The sequence below is a fragment of the Dipodomys merriami genome, unplaced genomic scaffold (assembly GCF_024711535.1).
Source record: "Dipodomys merriami isolate MVZ:Mamm:240054 unplaced genomic scaffold, mDipMer1.0.p SCAF_886, whole genome shotgun sequence".
Classification (NCBI taxonomy): Eukaryota; Metazoa; Chordata; class Mammalia; order Rodentia; family Heteromyidae; genus Dipodomys; species Dipodomys merriami.
This window is the reverse complement of record NW_027206497.1, coordinates 243106-269438: the sequence shown is the minus strand read 5'-3', so window position 1 is coordinate 269438 and position 26333 is coordinate 243106. Positions and strand designations below refer to the sequence as shown.

Genomic DNA, 26333 nt, shown 5'->3' with positions numbered 1-26333 from the left:
GCTCTCTACCATTTAAGCCATGCCTCCAGTCATTGCTTTGCTTTTTGGATAGGGTCTTGTGATTTCACCCAGGCTGGTAGACCATAAGTCTTCTACCTCTATCTCCTTAGTTAGCTGGGATTACAGGCATGAACTACCACATCTGGCCAGTCACAAATTCTAGCAGATGTTATAATTAGTACTAGAAACTTCAGTTTGCCTTTCAGCATATCATTGAACGGAACCTCCAGATAGCTTAGTTACATATTCAAAGCTATTAAGGGGTTTCTATTGCTTTCTGAGTGTGATGATACTGTTGTGGTTTCTTTAGAAGCCATTCATACATACATACATATATACTTTTATACACACACACACACATATGCAGAGAGAGAGAGGTGAGATATGAGATAAGGAGATGTCTGGGATTTGCTCTCAAATAATCTACTGATGGTGGGTGGGGACACAGGGAGATTGGCCATATATTGATAACTGATCGAACAAGGGCTCTGCATACATATAGTCTTCTATGATACTTTCTACGTCTACATACACTTTAAAATATATATAATTTTTAAAATTCATCATATGAAAATATCTATCATTTTAAAAGACCCACAGAACCTTGAAGCTGAAATAAACCTTACAGGGCACTGAATTTTGTAGACAGAGAAACCAAGGCCTGGAGCTGGGAAGAGTCTGGCCCCTGGCCCCAGAGCCATCAGAGTAAAGCTGGATCTATGGCTCCGAGTCTGGGTTCTCCTCCGCCCTGCGGCCATCGCCAGGTCACGCTGATATCATACCACCCTCCACCAGAACTTTCTGCACATCCTCTTATCTCTCTCCTGTGATTTTATGGCCATCACTGAAGGATCTGAGGATTCTCTCTTATCTCCTACCAGTTTCAAAATGTACACCACAAGTCAGGTATCAGTGGCTCATGCCTGTAATCCTAGCTACTCAGGAAGCTAAGATCTTAGGCTAGAAGACATCCAGGACAGAAAAATTCCATGAGACTCTTATCTCCAATAAACTACAAAAAAAAAAAAAGGCCAGAAATGGAGCTGTGGTTGAGCACTATCATTGAGCAAAAGAAGCTCAGGGTCAGTGCCTAAACCCTGCTGAGTTCAAGCCCCAGAACCAGCACACACTCACCATACATTTGACTAAAACTGCCCTATGTAAGCTCAAAAATGCAGCCTAGGACCTGGAAAGCAAGCTACTGACACAGAAAGAGCATAGCTTCCAAGTCATTTATAGCCTGTGTGCGGCCTGAGAACACACTGTGATGTGTTTGCAAGTACACAGCCTTGCTGCTAGACTGCCTGCATTTGCAGCTTGCTTTCTCTGCATCCCAGCTGTGCTACTTTGGGAAAATTACATAACCTTTCTGTGTCTGTTTCCTCACCTGTGAAAGAGCAACGGTGATACACCCTTCCAATGGTGTTGTGAGGATGAGCAAGTGCATAGTCTGTGCTTGGTGTCCACACATAGTAGTGCTTAGGTGCACACTTTTTATCACGCTGAGCCAGTCCTTTAGAGGAACAACAACAACTCACATCCCTCAGGGTAGTTCTGAGGATTAAATGAAGCAGGATATAGAAAGTGCTTGGCGCAGAGATGAGCTAGTGAATGCTTGCTTCCTTTCTTCTGCAATTGTCTTTCATGTTGCTAAGTTCAACGTCTGTCTTTCCGAGAACACAATTTGATTTGGGAGTGTTCAGCATTGCTCAAGTTCCCTGTGAGTCCTCTCTGTCCATCTCCATCTGACCTTCTTGCTCAAGTGAGTCCAAGAAGGAGAACCCACTGAGGAGCCTGGAGGGAGGCTGGGCCGCCCCTCATGCTGACAGCTCTGGCCCGTCTGAGCCTGCCCTGTCCCGCTGGAGTTCTGGGCTGGGACTGTGACCACGAGTCTGGCTATGTTTTATTTAATAAGGAATCTCACTTTCCCAAAATAGGCAACAAGTGGAGACACTGCCCTAGTCACGCCGCCTCCCTGGGGGCTGACTCATTTTCCCCAGGCCTCACTTTCCCTTCCAGAAACGTGACCTGCATGACAGATGCCTTCAGCAGCTCGAGCAGCTCACTCTGCTCCTGCACGGGGAAGGACTCCTGGGCAGCATGGTCTTCACCAGCAGCTTGCTGGGCATCCAGCCGACTCTGCAGAGACCTCCACTGCCCCATCAGGGTTCCCCCCCCCCGCCCCGCTTCATTTCCCAGCTCTTCCAAGCCAGGTCCTGACCCCTCTGTCTGCCACTCATGCTCTCCCATCTGACCAGAATCTCACCTGCTTCTTTGTGGTCATGGCTCCATATTGGTCTCACAAGCACAGAACAATCTCTTTCTCTCTCCCTCCCTCTCCTTTCCCCCCTTCCTTATCTCTTTTTTTTCTCTCTCCCTTACCCTCTCCCTCTCCTTGTCTCTTTCCCTTCCTCTCTCCTCTCTTCCTCTCTTCCTCTCCTTCTCTCCATCTCCCTCTCTGTCTTTCCCCACACACACTCTCACCTGGCATCTCTCCTGGTACCTGCATGTCACTATATCCAAAACCCACTAACCTTCCTCTCTACACTATGTCTGGCTTAGGTGTTACCACCAGCTACTCAAGACTATCTTTAACTTCTCAACTTGCTCTCATAGTAAATAACCAGTAAGTACTATTTGGGCAGTACTGAGATTTGAACTCAGGGCCTCCTCCTTCTCATACTTGCTTCACTTGCTTGCTAGCTCTGCTGGCACTGTACCACTTGAGCCATGCCACTAGCCTGATTTTTTGGTTTAAGGAGAGTCCTGTGGCTTAAACTGAAGGCCTGAGCTTGATCCATGAGCTTTTGTGCCCAAAGCTAGTGCTCTACCACTTGGTCCACAGCTCCATTTTCAGCTTTTTGCTGGTTAAGTGGAGATAAGAGTCTCTCAGACTTTTCTTGCCCAGACTGGCTTCAAACCTCAATCCTCAGATCTCAGCCTCTTGAGCAGCTAGGATAACAGGCATGAGCCACCTGTGCCCAGCTTCTAGCCTGCTTTATGCTGGTTATTTTACAGATGTAGTCTCATGGACTTTTCTGCCTAGGCTGGCTTTGAACTGTGATCCTTGAAGGACTTAACCTCCTGAGTAGCTAGGATTACAGGTGTGAGCCAGCAGTGCCTGACCAGTAAGTACTATTCAGCATTGAGAAGTATCTTCCAAATAGATCCTGGTTCCCTATTCCACTCTCCTCTATCCCAAAGCATCTCTCTCACCCAAAGACCTATCACAACCATAGACGTAGATTGTACATCATCATTGCCTTGCTCAATGCCCTCCAGTGCCTCCCAGTGGACAAATAACTTGTTTAAACGCAGGTTCCTGCACCCTGCCCACAAAGATTTGGAGTTCATTCATCTGATGCAGCACCTTGGAGCCTGCACTCCTCACAAGGGCCCTCATGAGATTTGAACACAGGACTGTGAACCACTGGCCCTGAGGAGGAAACCCTTCTCCAAAGATAACTACAGAGCCGCTTGATGTGCTTTTCACTTGACCTCCACAACCAACCAAAACCACTGCAAGTAACTCCTCACTCCTCCCCTCTATTCATACCCCCTCTGCTCTGATTGGGTTCTCTTCTGCCCTTTCACTGGTGCACAAGGCACAAGAGTAAAGGGCTGAATCCAACTGCCTGGACTTCCATTCGGGTTCCACTATTCACTGCCTGTGTGACTTGGAACAAGAGACTAAGCTTTTTTACTTTAAGTTTAATGTTCAGGAAACTTAGGACAAAACTGCATACATGAGCTGAGTATGGTGGTGCATGCCTATAATTCAGTAGGTTGAGAGTTTTAGGCCAGCCTGGGCTATAAAGAGAGGCTTTATCTCACAAACAAAAAACAAACAGGCACCTCATGCCTGTAATCCTAGTGACTCATGAGACTGAGATTTGAAGATCGAGGTTTGAAGCCAGCAGGACAAGAAAATCCGTGAGACTCTTATCTCTAATAAACTACTCCAAAAAAAGGCTTTAAGTGGAGCTGTGGCTCAAATGGTAGAGCGCTAGCTTTGAGGGAAAAAAAAAAAAAGCTCAGGGACAGCACCTAGGCCTGACACAAAAAAAAACAAAACCAAAACCTTATCTAAGTAATACATTGTTAAGCTCTGACTCAAGATCAGACCCACAAATGCTTGCTCTTTCTCAACCATATTCTCAAGTCTCTATCAGGAACCCTCCAAACAGGACCCACTGAGTCCTCAGCACCTAGAATGTTGGTGGTAGAAAATCACAGTTGAATGGATGGATAGATGGATGGATGAATGAATGGATGGATGGATGGATGGATGAATGTGTAGAGAGCTGCGAGAGGCCGCACCTGGAAGATGGCGCCGGCTTCCGCCCTCCGCCTTCCCGATGGCGAGTGCTCTCGTGGTAAACAACTCCTGATATGGCTAAGGCAAAGAATCTGGCTTGCTTCTGTGCACCTGAACCTATTGGCGGTTCCCACGTGGCGTATCAGGGTTGGCTACCCAGCGGGTATTTAAGGCTGTGGGGAATTCTCCCCGGGGTTGGGGTCAGAAGATTACTAAAAGGTCCTGAATAAACCGCGGAGAGAAGAGTCCGGTGTCGCGTCGTCATTACCGGCCGAGGCGGTAGCGACATGAATGGACAATGTCTACATTATTATGAATATCACTCTATCACACCTGAAAAGCAGGTGCTCAATCGAAATAAATATACTTTCTTCTGAAGGTTCAATGGGGCCGAACTTTTAAAAGTATACTAGCTAATAAAATTTAGGACTCTAAAAAGCATTCAGGGATTAGGGATATAGTTCATCAGGAGAGTGCTTCCCTAGCTTGCAAAAAGGTTCTAGCTCTAACACACACACACACACACACACAGGCATCCAACAGTTTCCAAGTCTACACTGATGAGTTGAACGCCTTTTATTCATATAAGCTCCTTTTCAGTCTCATTCAGCTCTGTAATTGCTTGACAAATTACTGCCCCCTCCCAATTCATCCAGCTTCCTTAGGCTATCTCTGCTCACTGCGCCCCTGCTGCTCACAGTGGGCCTCCCAGTTAATTGCTCCCACTCCTCTTTCTTTAGCAGCCAGTCCTCTCGCTCTCACTCGCCTCCCGATTACTCCTTCCCTGCTCTGTACTGTCATTACTGTCCTCATCTCTTCTCCTATATCCTACCCAGCCCACAGGATCAACCTGTTTGGATTCTTCTGTCCCCTAAAACCATCCCCTCATGGGTAGCATGGGCCTATCCTACATATTCCTACATATTCCTGCCTCCTTGACTTCTCCCATGCTGAACACCTCCTGATCTTCTCTTCTGGTCCCTCTGCCCAGGTTTAAAATCTCACTTTCCCCACAACGCCCTCCTGGCACAGCTCGGCCGGCAGCGTGCTCCCCTTCTCCCCTCTCCTCCCTGTCCTCCCTGCCCTTGTGACTCATTTCCTCCTTTTATTCCCATATGCAGTTCTGTTAAGACAGTGGTGACTAAAAGGGATACAGGCCTCCTAGTTTTCACAAGGTGCACAGTCCTGTGGAGCTGATTATGTGCATGTTGGTACTAGAATTTATCTCGGTACAGCACCTGAACAGTAAGGCCCCTTGAGAACAGAGCTCAGGTGTAGGCTGGGTGGCGCCCCTGCTGTACAACACAATGCCTTGCTGATGCCCACTGATGACAAGGTTGTAGTGATGAGGACTGGGGGGTGGGGGTGGGTGGGGGGGGGAAGGCAGTGAGCAGCCTCTGCAGTTTAGTGTGGTCTCAACCACTTATTTATCCAGAATGCACTAATTGAGCACCTTCGGTGTGCCAGCCACCTGACTGTCACAGCCCAGAGCTGGGTCTCAGTCCAGCTTAGGACATCTCCTCACCTGGTTGTACTGGCCTGGTTCCATACAGTAACTAGAAGACGCTTCTGATGGTCCTCCTCTGGGACAGGACTAGGAAGCAAATGAGATGATCAGCATGTTAGGAGGGCCAAACTCCAGGCCAGGCCAGACCCACGGGGCAGGTCATGATTGCAAAAATTTGGAAAGATCCTGAACAGCTGGTTTTTTTAAAAACAATATATACTACAAATTGTGTGGGGGATGAGTACTTACGTGCAGAATACAGTTTACATTACATTGTTAAAGGACAAAGAAGAGGTTACACGACACCATTATAAAACAATCCCATTCTGTAAACATGCCCAGAAATCCACACCCACACAAATGAAAGGAGCCCACGAGAAATGCATTTGCAGAGCTGAGTGGTGCAACTGACAGGTGTTTTCTTTGTTTTGATCATTTACATTTTCTAATTTTTTTTATAATATGTGAAGTTACCTTGTGAAGTGAAGAATAATCCAAAACATTATTATTAATTTTCACTAATAGGAAAAGGCCCAGTGACCACGACCTTCCCCTTGGCCCCAGGGTCCAGAAATGGGAGAAATAAATAATAACAGCATCTCCCACACTGCTAGGCATTTTCATATTTATAGCTCCCAGCTCCCGAGATAGGTCTATTATTAGCCTCACTTTATAAATGAGGAAGTTCAGGCTCAAAGAGATTACAGATTTAAATAAAAAGGAGGATAAGGAGGCTAAATGTCCTTCTGTCCACTTGGAAAACCCCCTCTGATGAAAGCGAAGGCCTGATCAGAGGCACAGTGGGAAATTGTGCACATTTTTTAGGGGCTGGCTGCCCCTGACTGGGCATGTCATTATGAGACCCAGCCAAGTGATATCTTCTCACTGTGGACCTTACCCTGGGCCCCCAGCCAGGGGATGAAGGACACAAGGAGGGAGAAAACAAAGACATCCTTTAGAAGTCACTATTTTTCTGCTTAGATCTAGACCTAGATCTGGCAACCCGTTTCCAGATAAACACTCCCTCCCTGTCCTCTCAAGGGCTGGCCCAGCTGCCCCAGACACTTACAAAAAGAAGTGCTCGTGGAAAGCAGGGTCTCTGCTGTCTGGAACAGTCTGCGTCTTCTGACATCGTCGTCCATTGTCATCAGGGATCAAAGAGATCTTCAATTGGAAAAAAAAAAAAAACATTAGTTAACCTCCTAGACATGTAATTACCTAAGCTGCAAACTTCCAGTGTCCTTCACACCAGCCTCTACAGAGAACAGAATGGAGTCCCGCCAGATACTAGAAAGAACCGTGGTACCCAGAACCAGTAGTGCTGGAGTTGTGGTACCACATCCAAGATGGCAGCCACAAGCCTAGTCAGAACTATTATCAGTCCTTCCCCCAAACCGGGAAGTTTCCACCCTTGATCTTAGCTAAAAGGCCACGATGAGCATTTTCTAGCCAGGTGTCGGTGGCTTATGCCTATAATCCTAGCTACTCAAGAGGCTGAGATCTGAGGATCATAGCTCAAAGCCATTCCAGGTAGAATTAGCAGTGAGACTTATATTTACACTTAACCACAAAAAGCCAAAAGTGGAGCTGTTGTTCAAGTGTGGTAGGGCTCTAGCCTTGAAATGAAAAAGCCAAGGGAAAGCGTAAAGACAAAGAAACACACACACACACACACACACACACACACACACACACACACACACACACACACACACACACACACACACACACACACACACACACACACACACACACACACACACACACACACACACACACAAAATAAGGATTTCTCCTAAAAATCAAAGGGATCCTCTCTTCTAAATCCCAGTAATCCCCAAGTACTTTCTAAGTTTAGGTCATGCTGCAAGTCACTAAACTTATATCCATCATCCCCTTCCCAGTGCTGTTCTCCCCCGACCCCCAATGTCCAGGCTACTCCTGTCCAAGCCCCTCTCCAGACTCTTGGCAGAGAAGGGCTTCAGAACAATGCAGAGGTGAGAGCCAGGATCTGCACCTGGCAACAGTGGACACCTTTTATGAGGCTCCTGGCCTTTAGCACCTGCTGGAAGCAGACCCTCCCTTCTGCCTGGTCTCTGACTTCATCACAAACACACCCTTATTTGTGCAGGGTCTCTTAATTTCGTGAGGGTTCAACCCTTGAGACACTCTCTCCATTCTGCTGTCCAAACCTGGCCATCCTGCCTCTAGTTTGGGGAGCAAAGGTAGAGACATTGCTTTTCACCAGAGAGCTTATATTTCAGCCATCCACATGTTCACAGTGCTACTTGTGTGGATGACCAAGATCACCCTGAGCAAGATCACCCTGATACTTCTTTGTCAGATACCTGTGGCTCACTCCTGTAATCTTAGCTACTTAGGAGACTGAGCTCTGCAGGATCATATGGTTCAAAGCTAGCCCAGGCAGAAAAAAACTTCCTATCTCCAATGAACTGGCATAAAGCCAGAACAGGAGGTGTGGCTTGAGTGGCAGAGCTCCAGCTATGAGAAAAACAAGGTGAGAGCACAAGGCCCTGAGTTCAAGCCCCAGAACTGCCAAAAATAAAAAGGAAAAGGATGGACGAAAGAAGAGGAGAAAAGGGGAAGAATGCAGTCAAGAATCCAATGTAGGGCTGGGATGCAGACCTAGCAAGTGCAACCTCCTGGGTTTGAGCCCCAGTACCAAAAAAGAAAAGACAAAAAAAAATGCAATGTAGTCTGTAATCCTAGCTACTCAGGAGGCTGAGATCTAAGGATTGCAGTTTGAAGCCAGCTTGGGCAGGAGAATCCGTGAGATTCCTCTTATCCCCAGTTAACCACCAGAAAACTGGAAGTGGTGCTGTGGCTCAAAGTGGTAGAGTGCTAGCCTTGAAAAAGCTCAGGACGGGCTGGGAAGGTGGCTCAGTGGTAGAGTGCTTGCCTTGCATGCATGAGGCCCTGGGTTCGATTCCTCAGCACCACATAAGCAGAAAAAGCCGGAAGTGGTGCTGTGGTTCAGATGGTAGAGCACTAGCCTTGAGCTGAAGAGCTGAGGGACAGCACCCAAGCCCAGTTCAGGCCCCACGACCAACAAAAAAAGAAAAAAAAGAAAAAAAAAAAGCTCAGGAACAGCATGAAGGCCCTTAGTTCAAGCCCCATGACTGCCCCCCCCCACTGCAAAAAAAAAAATCTGATGTATACCTTACAAAATTAACAAGAGTAAGGGTAGGGGAGGAGTGCATGAGAATATTGAAAGGGGCAGCATTGATCAAAATATATTGTATTCATAAACTGCTTTGTTAAATAGCAACTCCCTAGTACAACTACTTCAAGGTAATAAAAAAAAAATCTTCTTTTAAAAAGGCTTAGTGGCTCAAGTGATAGGGCACTAGCCTTGAGGTGAAGAGCTGAGGGATAGTGCCTAGGCTGAGTTCAGGCCCCACAACCAACAACAACAACAAAAAAAACTGAAACCTCTGTGCTAGGAAGGTGGCTCAGTGGTAGAGTGCGTGTCTTGCGTGCATGAGCCCCCGGGTTCAATTCCTCAGTACCACATAAGCAGGAAAAGCTGGAAGTGGTGCTGTAGCTCAAGTGGTAGAGCGCTAGTGTTGAGCTGAAGAGCTGAGGGACAACGCCCAGACCCAGACTTTAGACCCTACGACCGACAAAAAAAAAAAAAAAAAGGCCAATAAGTTGGAAATTTAAAAAACAATAAAAGTTTCAGCTCTTGCCCAAGGGTAAAAGGAAGGAATCTATCCTAGCACAGGGCCTAGAGTAAATCTGACACGATGAATGAGGTGGCAGGACCCAAATGCTCACGACGTCAAATCCACAGTTGTGCTGGGATTTTGGGGCTCTAATTCAGTGACATGCTTGTTGATACCCTCCCCTCCCACACACACACACACATACATGTCACACCTCCAGCCCCATCACATACCTTTACATAGGAATCACAGACGCCAGGCTCTCTGCTCATCAGGCCTTTGCCTTCTATGACTAAAAGAGAATTGGAAGTTGGAGTCAATGCATGGTGGGTGTGTGCATGTACACAGTAAAAGGTCTGAAAATTAATATACAATATGCCTGTAATAACGGTTATGGAATTACAGAATGCATTCCACTACCAGATTCTTACAGCTGGAAGAGAATTTTAAATGTATTGAGTCCGGCTCATCTTTGAACAGAAAAGGCAGCTACAAGTGGGCCCAAAGGACTAAGAAATGTCCCAAATCTCAGAACACTGGGAATGGCAGTTGGATTTAGAACCCATGTCTCCTGGCTCTTGGTACCATCCAAGAGTGCCTTCCAGAATGAGAGAGCCATGCTGGAGAACTCCCTTGCCCTGTGAGCTGTGCTGGATGATCGGGCAAAGTAGGTCACAAACTCAGGCTCTAGAGAGATCACCGTGAATCCCACCACTTACTAAGCGTGTGTTCAAGTGAACTTTCCTTGCCTCTATGAGGCTGGATTTGCCCATCTTCCCTAGATAGTAGTGATGCTAACATGAACTTCATAGGATTGTCCTGCCCAGTAAATGAGATCATGCATCTAGTGTTGGGTAGAATAGCTGACAAATGAAAGAAGAAATAAAGGGAGAGATGAGAGTGGGGTGGGGGCAGGTCTGGTCATGAAAGGCAAGGGCAACCTGTATGCCTGAGAACCATAGAAATCAGCCCATGGGCCTGGTAGAGCCTGGGCCTGTGTGTGCTTTTGTGTTTGGCTTAGATGAAACCCTGGAGTTTGGCTCACACGGAGCCCCCAGTAGTCTGAGGCCTGAGGCCTGGGATAGGCTGGACGGATGGAGGGCCTGCCACTGGGGACAAGCCAAAGCAAACTGTGAAGGACAAATGGAGCCGTGGCAGCCAAGATGCATTTTGCAAAAACTGTTTGCACAGCTGGAGTCGGACCTGCAAGCAAAGACACCCCCCTCCTTCCTGGTCCTTGGGAACTTCACCTCGGGAGGGCCCCTTCAGGCCAGGAGAAGAGGACCCCGGGCGCCTGTAGGTCTGTCCTGTATCCTAGTTACAGTTCCTGCCTATACCCACCCCCCTCGCAAGGGCAGGAGCCAGGCCTGGTGACCTCCTGGGTCTCCAAGCCAGCAGAGCAGGGAGGCCAACCTGGCCCCACCCTCGGGACCCTCCCATCCCAATGCAGAGGCCAGCCCCCAGGTGGCACTGTGCCGCCAGGCTGTAAGAACATAACAGAGGAAGCCACAAATAGCCCAGGCAGGTTGGGGGTGGGAGGGGGTGGTCCTAGAAGGAAAAAATAAGCAAAAGTGAGCCTTCCTTCCTGAGGCTTAATAATGTTGGAGGAAGCCATATTTCTGCAAAAGCAGAGGAAAGGAGTATTATTCCTCCTCCTCCTCCTCCTCCTCCTCCTCCTCCTCCTCCTCCTCCTCCTCCTCCTCCTCCTTCTCCTCCTCCCCCCCCTCCTCCTCCTCCCCCTCCTCCCCCTCCTCCTCCTCCTCCTCCTCCTCCTCCTCCTCTTCTTCTTCTTCTTTCGAGGAAGATTATTACAGGGATTGTTGTGGGATAGTATGATCCTTGAGCAAAGGCACAGAGGCACAGTCAAGTAGGATACATTTATGGAGGTATCAGTAACTGGCTAGAACAGGAAAGTAGAGGCAAGAGCTAAGGAAGTGGCAGAGACAGTCAGGGCCTCCTGAGCTAAGGACAAGGGTCCAGACAGAGGAGGCCACTGTAGAAATTTGGTAACTATTTATGTGCTGGTCAGAAGGAAGACAAAATGGATAAATGGACAGATTAAATATAAAATCCCCTCTGTGCTATGCCCCAGTCATGCTCTACAACTCTTCCAATACATCGTGACCTCTCAGACCCCGGGGCCTTCGCATTTGCTGCTCCACCTGAATGAATTCTCCCCCTGTCCTCAACTTCTTCCTCTGGCTTAAGCCTGTCCCACATTTAGAATGGAGTGTGGAGCCCACCAGCACCACCTAGACACAGGTAGGGGCTTTTCCTCCAAATCCCCAGCCCCTAGCACATAGCCAGCTCTAGTTTTGAAAGAGATAGTTTTTTTTTTTTTGGTCCATCGTGGGGCTTGAACTCTGGACCTGGGCGCTGTCCTTTGTGCTCTTCAGCTCAAGGTGAGCGCTCTACCGCTTGAGCCAAAGAGCCACTTCTGGTTTTCTAGTGGTTTATTGGAGATAGGAGTCTCACGGACTTTCCTGCTCGGGATTGTTTTGAACCGTGATCCTCAGATCTCAGCCTCCTGAGTAGCTAGGATTACAGGCGTGAGCCACCAGCACCCAGCTTGGTTTTCTGTTTTCTTTAACAGAGTTAACTATATCGTTTACTAGATGCTGAGCATTTTACCAATATGAATTCACATAATGCTTATAATAACCCTGTCTCATGCTTCCTGTTACCACCACCATTTGACAAAGGAGAAACCTGGGCTTATGCAAGGTCACTTAGCAAAGTATCAGAGCCAGGGCACATATCCTAGCGGGCTGGCTCTGAAGACTGCATCCTAACCACGACTCTGCTGCCCATTGATGCACAGAGAAATGAGATAGTGAGAAATGAGACAGAGGAAAGGAAGCAAGGCGGGGTTGGGGGTGGGGGAGGAGGGGAGGCAGGGAAGCCCTCTGTGGTGCTGCTGCCACCTGCTGAGGACAGAGGCGCCTGAGGTGGAACACACACACACACACACACACACACACACACACACACACACACACGCATGCACACCAGGGACAGGACAGGAGCTGGCCTATGGAGACAGCCCCGGCAGATGTCCATTGTCACGCCCCCCACCCCCAACTCCAGGTAGGAAGGAGCGGCCTTCCCCATTCCCACCTGTGCCCTACTCACTGTGGAGCAGCAGAACGCGGTCCTGGGCGTCGATACACAGCTTCAGCTGACCTAAGGAAACAACACAAACAAGCTCGCTTTGGCTCCTGGCGAGGGAAACGGAGTAATAAGGGGCAGGTGTGTCTTGTTCAGCTGAAGCCAGTGGAATATGCCGGTGGGCTGCTTGGAAGGTACCTCAGCAGCCCCCCGGCTCCTCCTCTCCTCCCTGCAGGGTCTCCAGCTCTGGGTCTCCAGCAAGATGGGTCTCTCTGGTGACAGGGTGTTCGCTTCTGCACAAGGCAGCCCAGGAAGCCAGAGCTCACTTGCCAGTGGCAGCAGTGTTGGCAGAGGTGGAGGACCACACGAGGGAAGGGGGATCTCTGGAGAGGGACGGATCTCTGGCAATATCAGCTGCAGTTGAAATGTGCACATCCTCCAGGCTAGCAACCTTCATCCCAGCTCCCTATTGGACATAAACTGCACACCACACATGCCTAGAAATCCAGAAACATGGCAAAGACTTGATAAATCTGTTTCTTGATATAAAAGAGCTACCAGACATAGTAGTGCACACCTGTAATTCCAGCACTTGGCAAGAAGCAGCAGGAGGATGAGCTTGAGGCCAGCCTGGGTTTCAAATTAAGACCTTGTCTCAGAAAAAAAAAAGTGATATAAACCAGTTATAGCTGTATTATGGAATGGAATGGGCTGGAAATGTTGTTTAGAAGCTTTTTAAGAGAGACACGTGGCAGAACAAAACATATGTTCTCTCTCACTCTCAATTTCTGTCTTTCTGTGTGTGCATGTGTGTATGTGTGTGTGTGAATGAATGAATGATGATGAATGAATGAATGGGAGAGGAAGAGATGAAAATTATGGACCAGGGCTAAAAGAGGTGAAACATGAGGAGCTAGGTGAGATTCTTTTTCTCTTGGCATATCTTGATTTTATTTAAATAAAAGGAAAACAAAACAACATGACAGCTGGGCACAGGTGGCTCATACCTGTAATGCTATAGTTATACAGGAGGCTGAGATATAAGGATTGTTCAAAGCTAACCCAGGTGGGAAAGGAAAGGGAAAAGGGAAGGGATGTACCAGCTCCATCTGTAGCAACCTGCCTAGCAGTCACCTCCCTTACCTCCAGCCCTGCGTGTAAAAAGAGCTCCCTCCCTGCAACCAGAGTCAAAAAATGGCCTCCTGTGATGGATGTATTCTGCCAGCTCTAAGTTCTTTTCCCTGGAGTCCAAAGTCTTTTCTTAGCATAGGGACCTCCCCTCAGTGTTCTCTGGAGACGCCTCCCAGCTGGTGGCTACAGCTTGCGCTCTGCTGCTGGTTGGAGGAAGGGCAGGCGAGGTTTGGAGAAGAAAAAGGAGGAAAGCTCTGTGTCTCATAACTCTGCATGAGTCACCCAGCCATGGTGACCTGGCAGTGCCTGGATCCTCATTCTGTGGGGATCAGCTAGTCAGATGCAATTCAGATGCCAGCAAACCCTGCTCCAGCCCTCCCACCCACCAGAGTCCCCACTGTGCTCCAGCCCAGTACACAGGGCTCAGAAGCCCAGAAGGCTCATTCCAGTTCCAGCCTGACTAGCCTCCCTGCTTCTCTCCATTTCCCAGGGTCCATGGCTGGGAGGTGGAACCTAATGACAGAGGAGCCTGCATCCTCAATCTGTGATGGGGTAATGCCATAGGGTGAGGTAGTCCTTGGATGACAGCCTCCATGAGAAACCAATGTATGATTATCTCAAGACTTGAGCAGTTACCACTTTGGGGTTCCACAGAGCTGAGAAACTTCCAGGAGAAGATGGAAGAGAGAGGTTTGGAAACAGACAAGGCCAGCAGGAATGATCAGAGTTCATCAACCCTATATCTACGATTAGAATGAAACATACTTTGCAAAGCCAGCTGGGGCCCAAACACGTTCGGATTTCCAAAGCCCTGGGAACCAAGGAATAGTGCACAACACCAATGACCTAATAATGGCCTTCTCCTAGAAATCAAGACGTCTCCCAGGCCAGGTGTGGTGACACATGACTGTAATGGAGGAGGGAAAGGTAGGAGGATCACAATCTGAGACCAGCCCCAGGCAAAAGTGAGATCTTACTTGAAAATAATAACAATCATCATCATCATCATCAAAACATAAAAGGGCCATGGAGATGGCTCAAGTGGTAGGGTACTTGCCTAGCAATCTTGAGACCCTGTGTTCAAACCTGGTATTTCCAAAGGAGAAGGAAAAAAAAGTCTTCCAACATAAATGGCCAGTAATCCTATTGGAAACACTTGCTGCCCCCTACATGTGGCCCTGAGTGAGAGAAGGCAGATCTGAAATGCTCAGAGGGCCCTTGGAGAACTCCCAGCCCAGTGGTTTGACAGGGATGTGAACGAGAGAGAGGCTAGAGTTGGAGGAGGAGGACAGGCCTGGGGTGAAGACAGAGTCAGAATGCAGAGGAGTCTGCGAACTCACAGAAGCTGCCTTTGTAGGCCCTGAGCAATAGGCTTTCCTGGGGAGGGACCGCAAGCTCCTCCCCGCTTTTATAATAGAAACCAAGCTGGCAGACCAGGCTCCAGGTTCCCTAGTCAGTTCTCAGGCCTGCAGATGAGGCTAGATAAAGAATGGGACCTTCTTATGGGCCACATCTGTCCCCTCTGTTCTCCTCCTACCATTCTCCTCCATCAAATGTCCAAGGCCTCTGAAGCCATCTAGCCCCAGATCCTCACGGGAGCTAGAACAGCCATACTGGAGGTGGAAGATACCTCGCTTTGAGTTCCATGTCCAGGGTAAGCCCAGAGCCTGTTCTGGAAGCCAGAACTCTGCCTGACTTCTTCCCAGGCCCCAGTCTTCTAGAATCCACAGGTCTCTAAAAGGCCCCTCCTCTAATGAGAGTGGCTACTCATGCAACCCTTCATGGCTTGCCTTACCAACAGGACGGCTCCCAAGAAATGACTCTAAGTCTAGAGAGAGGAACCACTGAGACATGAGGCTGGGTCCTGGAGTCTTCAGCTGAGCTAGACAATACCAACTCGGGATGTGGCCCTTGATCTCTCTGGCCTTTTCATCCATCCAATTTCTTCTCCACACTTGGAATGTGGCCCATGGGAGCCCCCAGAAGTGTTCAGGCTAAAGTGCCTAAAGCCATCCTCTGTGGGGGTGTGCAGAGACCCTAAAGAGGCCAGTTCCCTTGGGATTGTAGTTGGCCAACCCGGTCTACAAAGGGTCACAGCCATCAGTGCCAACACAAGCTGCAAGAGTATACCAGGGAACAGGGGTCCAAGGGAAAACCAAGTCAGAACAGACAGGGTCTCCTAGGGCTGAGAAAATGTCAGAAGAGGGTAAGTTTCAGAACGCATGAAAAAGCAACAAGCCCAGATTCTTCTGGGCCCAGGACTGAGAGCTGCACATTCACAAGGCACCATGCAAAGGATATGGGAGTTAGCAAAATAAATTAAATCCAGGGGGTGAGGGGTGACTGGTGGGATAAAAGCTATGCTGGGTCTACCACCTCCTTGATTGACACGGCCTCCTATGAAATACGATGTCAACATGACTTCCCAACCTAGTTTTCCTTCCAGAAACAGTGCTCTGGGCAACAGAAGTCTTCCAGTCCACTCAGCACAAACTAACCAATTAATATGCAGGTCACTCAATGAATTAGATTGCTCTGGAGTGTTCATAAGAAATTATAGGGCCTGGGGAAGCCAGTAAATTAAAATTTCTAAATCTAACACCGTCAGCATCTGACATTGGCTGAACCATAACACCAACCAAGTTCCTCTGGGGCTCAGCCTCAAACATGTCATATTCCCCAACCCTTACCCTCTTCCCTACCCTAGGTAGTGCCACAGTAAACCAGACCCCCCAGGCCAGAGCCCAGCTTCGGGGAAGGCAGGCCATATTTATCACTGTTTACTAAGGACTCAGAGCTCTACTGCATGCCTTTTGTTTTATTCCTTACAAGTTCATGAAATAATTGCTATTTCAATCCTCATTTGCAAGCAAGGAAACAAAGGCTAAGAGTAAAACTGGTAGCACGGTCTAGAAGAGCTGATATTTGAATGAATGTAAGTAGCCAGGCACAGGGCCTATATCAGCTGGTTGGTCCCTGTGGTAGATTTAAAATTTGCCCACAAGATCTTTGATGATCTTCAAGAAGTAGAGGCTAGTCCCTCCCTTCCAGCATGGACGTTAGCCATGTGCTTCCTGGTTGGGGGGGTAGGTAGTAGAGGAGAGACACATGTCAATAAGTGACTTCCAAGGACAGTATATAATAAGCTTTAAAAGTTCCTTTAAAAAAATCCTACTGGTTTAATTTCACCCATTTAAAGTATGTTATTTGTTTTCCTTACATATTCATGGGATTGTGCAGTCACTATTAATTTTAGAACATTTCCATCCTCTCTGGAAATCTCTTATTTGCATTATTCCCAATGCCTTTCTCTCCCCTACCCCCACAAGACCCTGTCAACCACCCATCTACTCATTTCTCCATGGATTTGCCTATTCGAGACATTTTGGGTAAATGGAATCATAAACATATGGGCTTTTGTGATTCATTTTATTTGGTGTAATATCACAAGATTTACTGTACTGCAGCATGCACTGATAACTTCATCCCTTCTTCTTGTGCTGTTGTTGTGGGGCTTGAACTCAGGGCCTGGGCACTGTCCCTGAGCCTCTTTGTACTCAAGGCTAGTGCTCTACCACTTGAGTTACCAGCTCTACTTCTGACTTTGCTTTTTGTTTTGTTTTGTTTGGGGGGGGGGGGGTTGGTAGTTAATTGGAGATCAGAGTCTCAGACTTTCTTGCTCAGGCTGGCTTACAGCTGCAATCCTCAGATCTTAACATCCTGAAGAGCTAGTATTACAGGTGTGAGCCAATAGCCTTTCCCCAATTTTTTTAACAGGTTTTTGGGGGCTGGGAGGAGGGGATTGGGAGAGATTTTTTTGTTTTTGTGCATTCATATTTGTATCACTTGTTCAGAGTGAAGCTAATACTCACCATGAGGCAACTTGAAGGGTCAGCTTGGAGCTCCACCTCTTTTTTTTTTTTTTTTTTTCCGGTCATGGGGCCTGACCTCTGGGCCTGGGCGCTGTCCCTCAGCTCTTCAGCTCAAGGCTAGCACTCTACCTCTTGAACCACAGTGACACTTCCGGCTTTTTATGCTTATGTGGTCCTGAGGAATTGAACCCAGGGCCTCATGCATGCAAAGCATGCCAGCTTCCCAGCACCGAAACGCCACCACTTGCCAAGCATCATGTGAATAAGCAAGCCATCTTACAAAGGACCCCCCCCCCCCAGTTCCAGAAACTCCTTCAGAGAACCAGGCCCTAGCTGACACCCTGGCTGTGACTCCAGAAGAATCCCTAAACAAAAAACCTCACTCTATGCTCCTCTCCAGCTCTGGACACAAAACAGTGCAATAATAAATGTTTGGTCTTTTAAGCCAATAAATACTGGGACAGATTGCCTCCATAATTAGGTCACTTAAATTGGATCTCAATTCTGAGGCAACTTTTCAACTTTAAAAGCTGAAACGACAAAATACAATTTGTTCTGTGGTTTTGTTTTGATTTTTGTGCACTTCTGGGCCTTGAACTCGGGACCTCTCACTCTTACTTGGCTTTTTCACTCAAGGCTGGCACTACCACTTGAGTCATACCTCCATTTCCAGCTTTTTTGCTGGTAATTTGGAGATAAAGAGTCTCAGCGACTTTTCAGCCTAACCTGGCTTCGAACAAGGATCTTCATTTCTCAACCTCTTGAACATCTAGGATTACAGGTATGAGCTACCATTGTCTAACAAAATAGTTTTAGGATACACCCGAATTAAGAAACTTCTGTTTTTGAAGTTTTTTATTAGCTTAATAGAGAATGTTAATAGATGTAAACCACACCATTGCCACTAAATTGCAATATGTAAAACTGAAACATGTTCACCAAAAGGTATCCCAGGACCTTCACACTACTTCATCTGAAGAACAAACATTTTTGTTTTTAATACATTTGTATACATTATATAAATTTTGTATATGTCTATTTGTATGCAATGCTACTATATGTAGAAAAGTTATATCATTCTGTTTTTTGTGATGTTCCCTTACATTTTACTATGTTTTAAAATCACAACTATAAGTCAATTTTTTTTTCTTGTCAGTTGTAGGACTTGAACTCTGGGCCTGGGGACTGTCCTCAGCTCTTCAGCTCAAGGCTAGCACTCTACCACTTGAGCTACAGTGCCACTTCCAGTTTTCTGGTGGTTTATTGGAGATAAGAGTTTCTGTCCAGGCTGGCTTTGAATCACAATCCTCAGATCTCAGCCTCCTGAGTAGCTAGGATTACAAGCGCCTGGCTATAAGTCAAATTTTAAGTCCAACATTGTTAGTTTTGTAAACTAGCATCCTCATCTACTTATTATTAAAGTTTGTTCTCCATAATTAATTAAATATGTGGCCTTTTATTATGACAAGCATCTGTTAGATACTTGCTTATAGCCATCAGCCATATAAGAGAATCCTTAATTGGGGCTGGGAAGTTGGCTCAGTGGTAGAGCGCTTGCCTTGCATGCCTGAGGCCCTGGGTTCGATTCCTCAGCACCACATAAGCAAAAAGAAAAAAGCCAGAAGTGGTGCTGTGGCTCAAGTGGTAGAGCACTGGCCTTGAGCTGAAGAGCTGAGGGACAGTGCTCAGGCCCAGAGTTCAGGCCCCACAACCGGACCAAAAAAAAAAAAAGAGAATCCTTAATTTATTTTCATTGTGTTTTTCATTTGTGTTATGTCTCAAACTACCAAATAAGATTTTCCACAATACAACACTGGAGAAGAACCTGAGGAAGATGGGAAAACTTTCCATGTTAATGGATCAGATAAATTAAGATTGCAGAAATATCTATACTCCAGAAAGCAATCCATAGATGCAATGCCATCCCCACCAAAATAGAAACAAATTTCAATCTTACAAATTCATATCGAAGCGTACGAAATTCAGAGGGACCAAAGCAATTCTGAACAAAAAAGAGCAATGCTGGGACTACTACAACATATTGACATCAAAACTACAGGCTGATAGTAACAAAACCAGCATGGTACTAGCACAAAAACCAATATGTAGATCAATACAATAGGCTGAGCAAATAACATGCTTTTCATATCAGGAAACATAGATTTTATCTCTACTAGAAATGAAGCAGAGAATTCATAACTACAAAAGATTTCATTTAAAAAAGTTTCTAGCTGGTGAGCTGGTGGCTCACGTCTATAATCCTATCTACTCAGGATGCTGAGATCTGAGGATCAACATTCAAAGCCAACCTGGGCAGGAAAGTCCATGATACCCTTATCTCCAATTAACCACAAGAAAAACTGGACATGGAGCTTTGGCTCAAATGGTAGAGCACTAGCCTTGAGCAAAAAGAGCTCAGAGACAGTGCCCAGGCCCCAAGTTCAAGCCCCACAACCAGAAGAAAAAAGAACATTTCTAGCTATGCACCTGTGGCTCACACCTGTAATCTAGCTATGAAAGAGACAAGATCTGAGGATCCTAGTTCAAAGGCAGCCCACTCAAGAAAGTGTGTGAGTCAGGTGCCGGTGGCTCATACCTGTAATTCTAGCTACTCAGGAGGCTGAGATCTGAGGATCGTGGTTCAAAAATAGCTTGAGCAGGAAAGTTCTTGAGATTCTTATCTCCAATAAGCCACCAGAAAACCAAAAGTGGCATTGTAGCTCAAGTGGTAGAGCACTACCCTTGAGCTGAAGAGCTCAGGGACAGTACCCAGGCCCAGAGTTCAAGCCCAAGGACCGACCCAAAAAAAAAAAAAAAAAGGAAGTCTGTGAGACTCTTATCTCCAATAAACTATATATGTAATTTATGTGCATATGAATTAATAATAATAAACAAATAACATTAAATGAATAAAAATAAAAATTTAAAGCTAGAGTAGATTTGTGGCTCAACTGGTAGTATGCTAGCCTTAAGCAAAAGAAGCTCAGGGATAGCACCCAGGCCCTGAGTTCAAACCACAGGACTAGTTAAAAAAAAAAAAGATGTTTCTATTCACCAGAAGAATGATAATTATAAATTTGTATGTCCTTAACATCGCTTCAAATTACATAAAAGGAAAACTGACAGTTACAACACCAAGTACAAGTATACAGTTACAGTAGAATTCTCTTCTACTTTTTGTCAGTATTAGAGATTGAATATAAAGCACATGTTACCCAAGAGCTCTACCACTTATGCCATACTTGAACCCTTTCATTTGTATTTTGTTTTTGAAATAGGACTTCACTAAATATCCCAAGCTGGCCTCAAACTGTTGATCCTCCTGCCTCTACCTCCCAAGTATCTTGGATTATAGCCATGTGTCACCATAGCAAGAATTTTTTTTTTTTGTCTGTCATGGGGCATGAACTCTGGGCACTGTCCCTCAGCTCTTCAGCTCAAGGCTAGCACTTTACCACATGAGCCACAATGCCACTTCCAGCTTTTTCTGCTTATGTGGTGCTGAGGAATCAAACCCAGGGCCTCACGCATGCAAGGTAAGCACTATACCACTGAGCCACCTTCCCAGCCCCTGTAGTAGGAATTTTAACACACCTATATCAGTAACTGATATAATTGTGTGGGAAAATCAGCAAAGAAACAGATTATTAGAACAACATAATTAGCAAGCTACTTTTTTTTTTCTACCTGCCATGAGGCTTGAACTCCAAGCCTGAGCACTGTCCCTGAACTTTTTCACTCACTGGCTAGTGCTCTACCACTTTGAGCCATAGCACCACTTCCAGTTTTCTGGTGATTAACTGGAGATAAGAATCTCATGGACTTTTCTTCCTGAGCTGGCTTCAAACCTTGATCCTCTGATCTCAGCCGCCTTCCTAGCTAGGATTATAAGCAGGAGCCACCAGTGTTCAGCAGCAAGCTACATTTGACACATCCTACCACTGTAAAATTCTTTGCAAATATGCAGGGATTTTATAAAAACTGGCTATCAAGCTGGGCACCAGCGGCTCATACCTGTAATCCTAACTACTCAGGAAGCTGAGATCTAAGGATTATCATTCAAAGCCAGCCTGACAGGAAAGTCTTTGAGGCTCATATTCAATTAACTAGCAAAAAAAGCCAGAACTGTAGTTGAATTTATTTGTTGAAGTTCTCATACATAATACCTTTAAGTCAGAGGGAAGAAGTTAGGAAGAAACAACTTTTGAGGAGGAATATATTTCCTGTTTACTGAATGTGTATGTGGGACAGAAACAGAGACAGACAGAGAGACAGAGACAGAGAGGGTCAGAAAAACAGAGAGAAGGGAGAGAAAGAGATAGAGGAATGGACAGAGGGAGAAAGGGAAGGAAAAAGAGAGGAGAGAGAGAAAAAGAGAGAGCAAGAGAGAGAGAGCATTTCCTGTTTATGTCCTTTATCTATTTTTTTCTGATGAGGTAGGTCTATTTTTTCCTTATCAGTCCCAACATACACCTATTAAACACTAGCTGTAAAATGTAATGGACCACTTCCTTGCTTTCGTGGTCATAAGCACACAGAAATACACTGACACACAGCTGTTCTCTGACTTTTGCTTTGCCCTATCATTTGGTAAATAGTGCTTAAACTGTTTGAATAAGGAACCCCTGATATTAAATTTTTTAAAAAGCCAGAACTAGAGTGGTAGATTGTCAACCTTTTGCAAAGAAGCTAAGGGACAGCACCCAGAACCTGAGCTCTGGGATTGGGGGAGGGAGGAGAAGACAAGGAATTATCAACAAGCCTGAAATGTTGAATTTCTGAAAACTCCCAAGCAGATGGACTCAGAATGACAGAAAAACCCAGAGAGGACTCTGACCAACAACTGATGAGTTCCTCAGAAATGGATGGGTGTTCCAAGCCAGGCCTGGCAAGCCTGCCAGGCTCAGAGCGGCAGGGCTGGAGACAAGGATTAATGGGCAGCTGGCAGAGACACGCTGCAGGCCATCACAGGGAACAGCTGGTGGGCATCTGTGCCCAAGCTTTATTCGTACTACAGAAAACAGATTGTTCATTTCTGTGGCTTCCAAAGAGAAGCAGAAAGGGAAGAAGGCCCCAGTAAACACTGTTGTGCCACAATAAACATGGAAAAAGGAAAACCTTGCTTAGCCAATCTGTGCCATTCACAGATACAATCCACCTTCACAGCTAAATCTCTTGGTGACACAGGAACTCCAGACACGCCTCTAGATGCTGTATTTAAGCTGTCTCCTATGGTTTCCATCCTGCTGGTTCACTGTGGGCACACATTTCTCAAGAGAAGTGGGTGTGCCATCCATGCCCATGGCTACCTGCAGCCTGTCCATCATCTCTTGGCCCACACACTCTGTTCTCTCCCCTGGCCCTTCCCTACTTCTGGTCTACTCCACCTCAGGTAGGTTCACAATTCGGTTCATAGACCCCCCCCCCAAGTAGGTTAATAACTTGGCTTATCAGGTAAGCCAATGAGTTTGAATCCTTTCAAGAAGATATTCTATAAATATTGATCCAACATTTTTGTGAACTATATAAAATATGCCTAAAATTTATAGGGAAAATTAAGGGATGCAGAAAAGCCAAAATAACTTTGACAAACAATAACAACATTGAAAGATTTATGCTTCCTGAATACAAAGCAACAGTAATCAAGACAGTGTGGTTCTGGCATAAGGACAAGCAAAACAAATCAATGGAATAGAATTGAGAGTCCAGAAATAAACCCATGAGTCTATTATCAATTACTTGTTAATAAAGGTACTAAGATCATCCAATGGGAACATAACAGTGTTTTCAATAAATGGTGCTGGAACAACTAGTATTTATAATTAGGGGAATGAAACTGGAGTACTGGAGATGTAGCCAAGTGGTACAGCATTTGCCTAGTTTTTGCAAGGCCCTGGGTTCAATGCCTAACACCACACACATACACACACACAGAGAGAGAGAGAGAGAGAGAGAGGAAAAAGAAAAAGAAAAAGAAAAATGAACTGAACTATTACACAAAAATTAACTCCAAATAGATCAAAGACTCAAATATTTAAGAGTAGGAATGTAAACTGGGCGCCGGTGGCTCATGCCTGTAATCCTAGCTACTCAGGAGGCTGAGATCTGAGGATCATGGTCCAAAGCCAGCCCAGGTAGGAAAGTCCATGAGACTCTTATCTCCAATAAACCACTAGAAAACTGGAAGTGTTGCTGTTGCTCAAGCAGTAGAGCACTCGCCTTGAGCTGAAGAACACAATGACAGTGCCCAAGCCCAGAGTTCAAGCAGTAGAGCACTCGCCTTGAGCTGAAGAACACAATGACAATGCCCAAGCCCAGAGTTCAAAAAAAAAAAAAAAAAAAAAAAAAAGAGTAGGAATGTTGCTGTGGCTATGGCTCAAAGTGGTAGAGTACTAGCTTTGAGCAAAAAACTCAGGGACAGTGCACATGCCCTGAAGTCAAGCCCCACAACAACAGCAATGTGTGTGTGTGTGTGTGTGTGTGTGTGTGTGTGTGTGTGTGTGTGTGTGTGTATACATCTATATTAGGGACTAAAATATTTTTGAAAAAAACAACAGTTCTATGATTTAGATCTGACATAGATTGACATTAAATGACATTAAATATACAAGCAACAAAAGAAAAAAAAGCCAGGTGCAGGTGGTTCATGCTTGTAATCCTAGCTGCTCAGGAGGCTGAAATGTGAGGATTCCACTGGCAATCTGTGTGGTTTAATGGACTAGTGTCCTCAGAAAGACTGGAGGGGAAACCATGTAAGAACAGGACAGTCCCCACTCCTGCCCACTCTTGCCTGCCTTTACATTTGCCCCATAGCTGCCCATTCAAGCAGCTAGAAAGAAAAAGGAGTGGGTTATAAACCTATATAGCATTTGATCTCAATTGTGTTAAGATGAGAGAATAACACATAATAATAATTATTATACATATATAGTAAAGGAATGAACATTACTGACATTATTTACTTTGGGGAGGGGGGAATATGACATTTGAACTCAGGGCCTTGTGCTTGCTAGGCAGACACTGTACACTTTGAGTTACACCCCAGCCTTACCTTATTTACTTTGTAATCAGGACACAGCTAAAGTAACAAGGCTTCACTGCTCACTGTTTCCTGATCATTCCCAGATTCTGGACAACTCCCTTGTCTCTCAGAGCCCCACATCTCACTGGGGTTAACAGAACTGCCCTGTAGGAGCAAGAGCACTAATCATGGCACCTGGTGAGAATGCCACAAATCAGTAGTTCATTGTTCTACTTATTCTCCTCCACCAGCCAGACCAGTGAATGCCAGGATGCCAGATCACGGCCCATCTCCAGGAGCTAACCCACTGCTTTTCCAACACTCCTTCTGCCCCTGCAGAAAACAGCAGGTTGTAAAAAGCCATGTGTGTTGAGCAGAAGTGAGCTGGAGAGGAGGGAGGCCAAGAACCCCAGCAATGGCCTCACTCCTTGGGTGCTCAGCCTTTGAAAGCTGGGCAAAGTCCAGTTGTGTTGCACTAACTGTCTGGAACTTCAGAAGGAAATTGCATGCAATTAAAACAAAACTCTGCTGGTCAGGTCATCTGGGAAGGCTGGAGCTAGGGTCCCAAGACTGCTACTAGCCCATGGGAGATCTTCCTCCCTACAGGGAGTTGCAGGACCCATGAGGAAATGGCGGGCTGTGCAGGGCTGCCCTCTGGAGAAGAGGTGTCACCTGTGGCTACTTGAAGCCAGCTTTGCTCAGGCCTTTGGGGGAGCCCACTATCTAGAGGCTTTTTACTATTCAGCTTTAGTGGGAAGACAGTCCTGAAACTCTCCTAAGGTCTATCTGTGTGGAGAGAATCCTCCCCACCCCCTAATCTGTTGGTCAGATGCCTGATGGAGAAGCAGGGTTACAGCCTCCAAGGTGAGCTATGAGGAGGTGAAGCCACCAGAACCAAAGGAAAGCGAGTGAACGTTATCTCTAGAGGCTGCAACTAGTGAGCCAGTGGGGAACTTGGTGGTCTCTGAACGATTAACTGGGGTGTGATTATTTCAGCCAAGTGAGGCAGAACCAAGTGCATCTGGCACCAGGGGCGGGCGACAGGTGGTGTCCGATGGCTGGCTCGCCGGGGGGGGGGGGGGGGGGGGGGAGGGCGGGGAGGGGGGGAGCAGGGCGTCCTTCCGGATCGCAGGAGGAAGGGTCCAGAGAAGTGTCCCAAGTAGAAAAGGCACCTGCTCCCTGCCTGCCGCCTGTCACTATGGGGGCTGGCCGATCTGGGCCCCGAGGGAGGCGGCCCCGCGCCCCCACCCCGGCAGCCGGCCCCCCAGACACTTACCAAAGGTGGAGAGGTAGAAGGACAGGTTGGGGTGGGCGCGCTGGCTGCCGAGGGAGACCCGGTGCAGGGAGCGCTGCATGCTTGACCACCTGTAACCCGAGATCTTGGCGGTGTTGCTGCCCGTCACCGGGGCAGCGGGCTCTCCTACCCCCAGCGCCAGCGTCCCGGCGGCGGCGGCGGGCGCAGCGGAGCGGGAGGCCCGCCCGGCCGGCCCGGGCGTTGGAAGGGCCCGGGCGCGCCTGCCGCTGATTGGCCCGCGCTGGTTTGAATGGGGAGATTTCCACCTGCTGGAGCCGGAGCCGGAGCCGGAGCCGGCGCGCTTAGACCGGCCGCTGGCCACCGGGCTCATCACTACACACGGGGACCCCCTGGCTCGGACATCTCACTTTAGGCTGGAAGTGCCAGCCCTACGGG

The 26333-nt window shown here is 46.9% G+C and overlaps 1 protein-coding gene across 2 annotated transcripts in view; it reads right to left on the bottom strand.

Moving 5' to 3' along the window:
* LOC138820447 (regulator of G-protein signaling 3-like) overlaps window positions 1–26333 on the bottom strand; it is a 98579-nt gene that overhangs the window by 56791 nt on the left and 15455 nt on the right. The window contains exons 1-5 of one of the 2 annotated variants that reach the window (XM_070012086.1): window positions 25920–26076; window positions 12644–12694; window positions 9745–9803; window positions 6895–6989; window positions 5844–5912 (exon numbers count right to left, since the gene is read on the bottom strand). In XM_070012086.1, coding sequence (XP_069868187.1) covers window positions 5844–5912; window positions 6895–6989; window positions 9745–9803; window positions 12644–12694; window positions 25920–25998 — 353 coding nt within the window. In that variant the 5' untranslated portion in view covers window positions 25999–26076. Of the gene's footprint in view, window positions 1–5843; window positions 5913–6894; window positions 6990–9744; window positions 9804–12643; window positions 12695–25919; window positions 26077–26333 lie in introns of those variants that run through there. The other variant, XM_070012085.1, reaches the window with a different exon arrangement.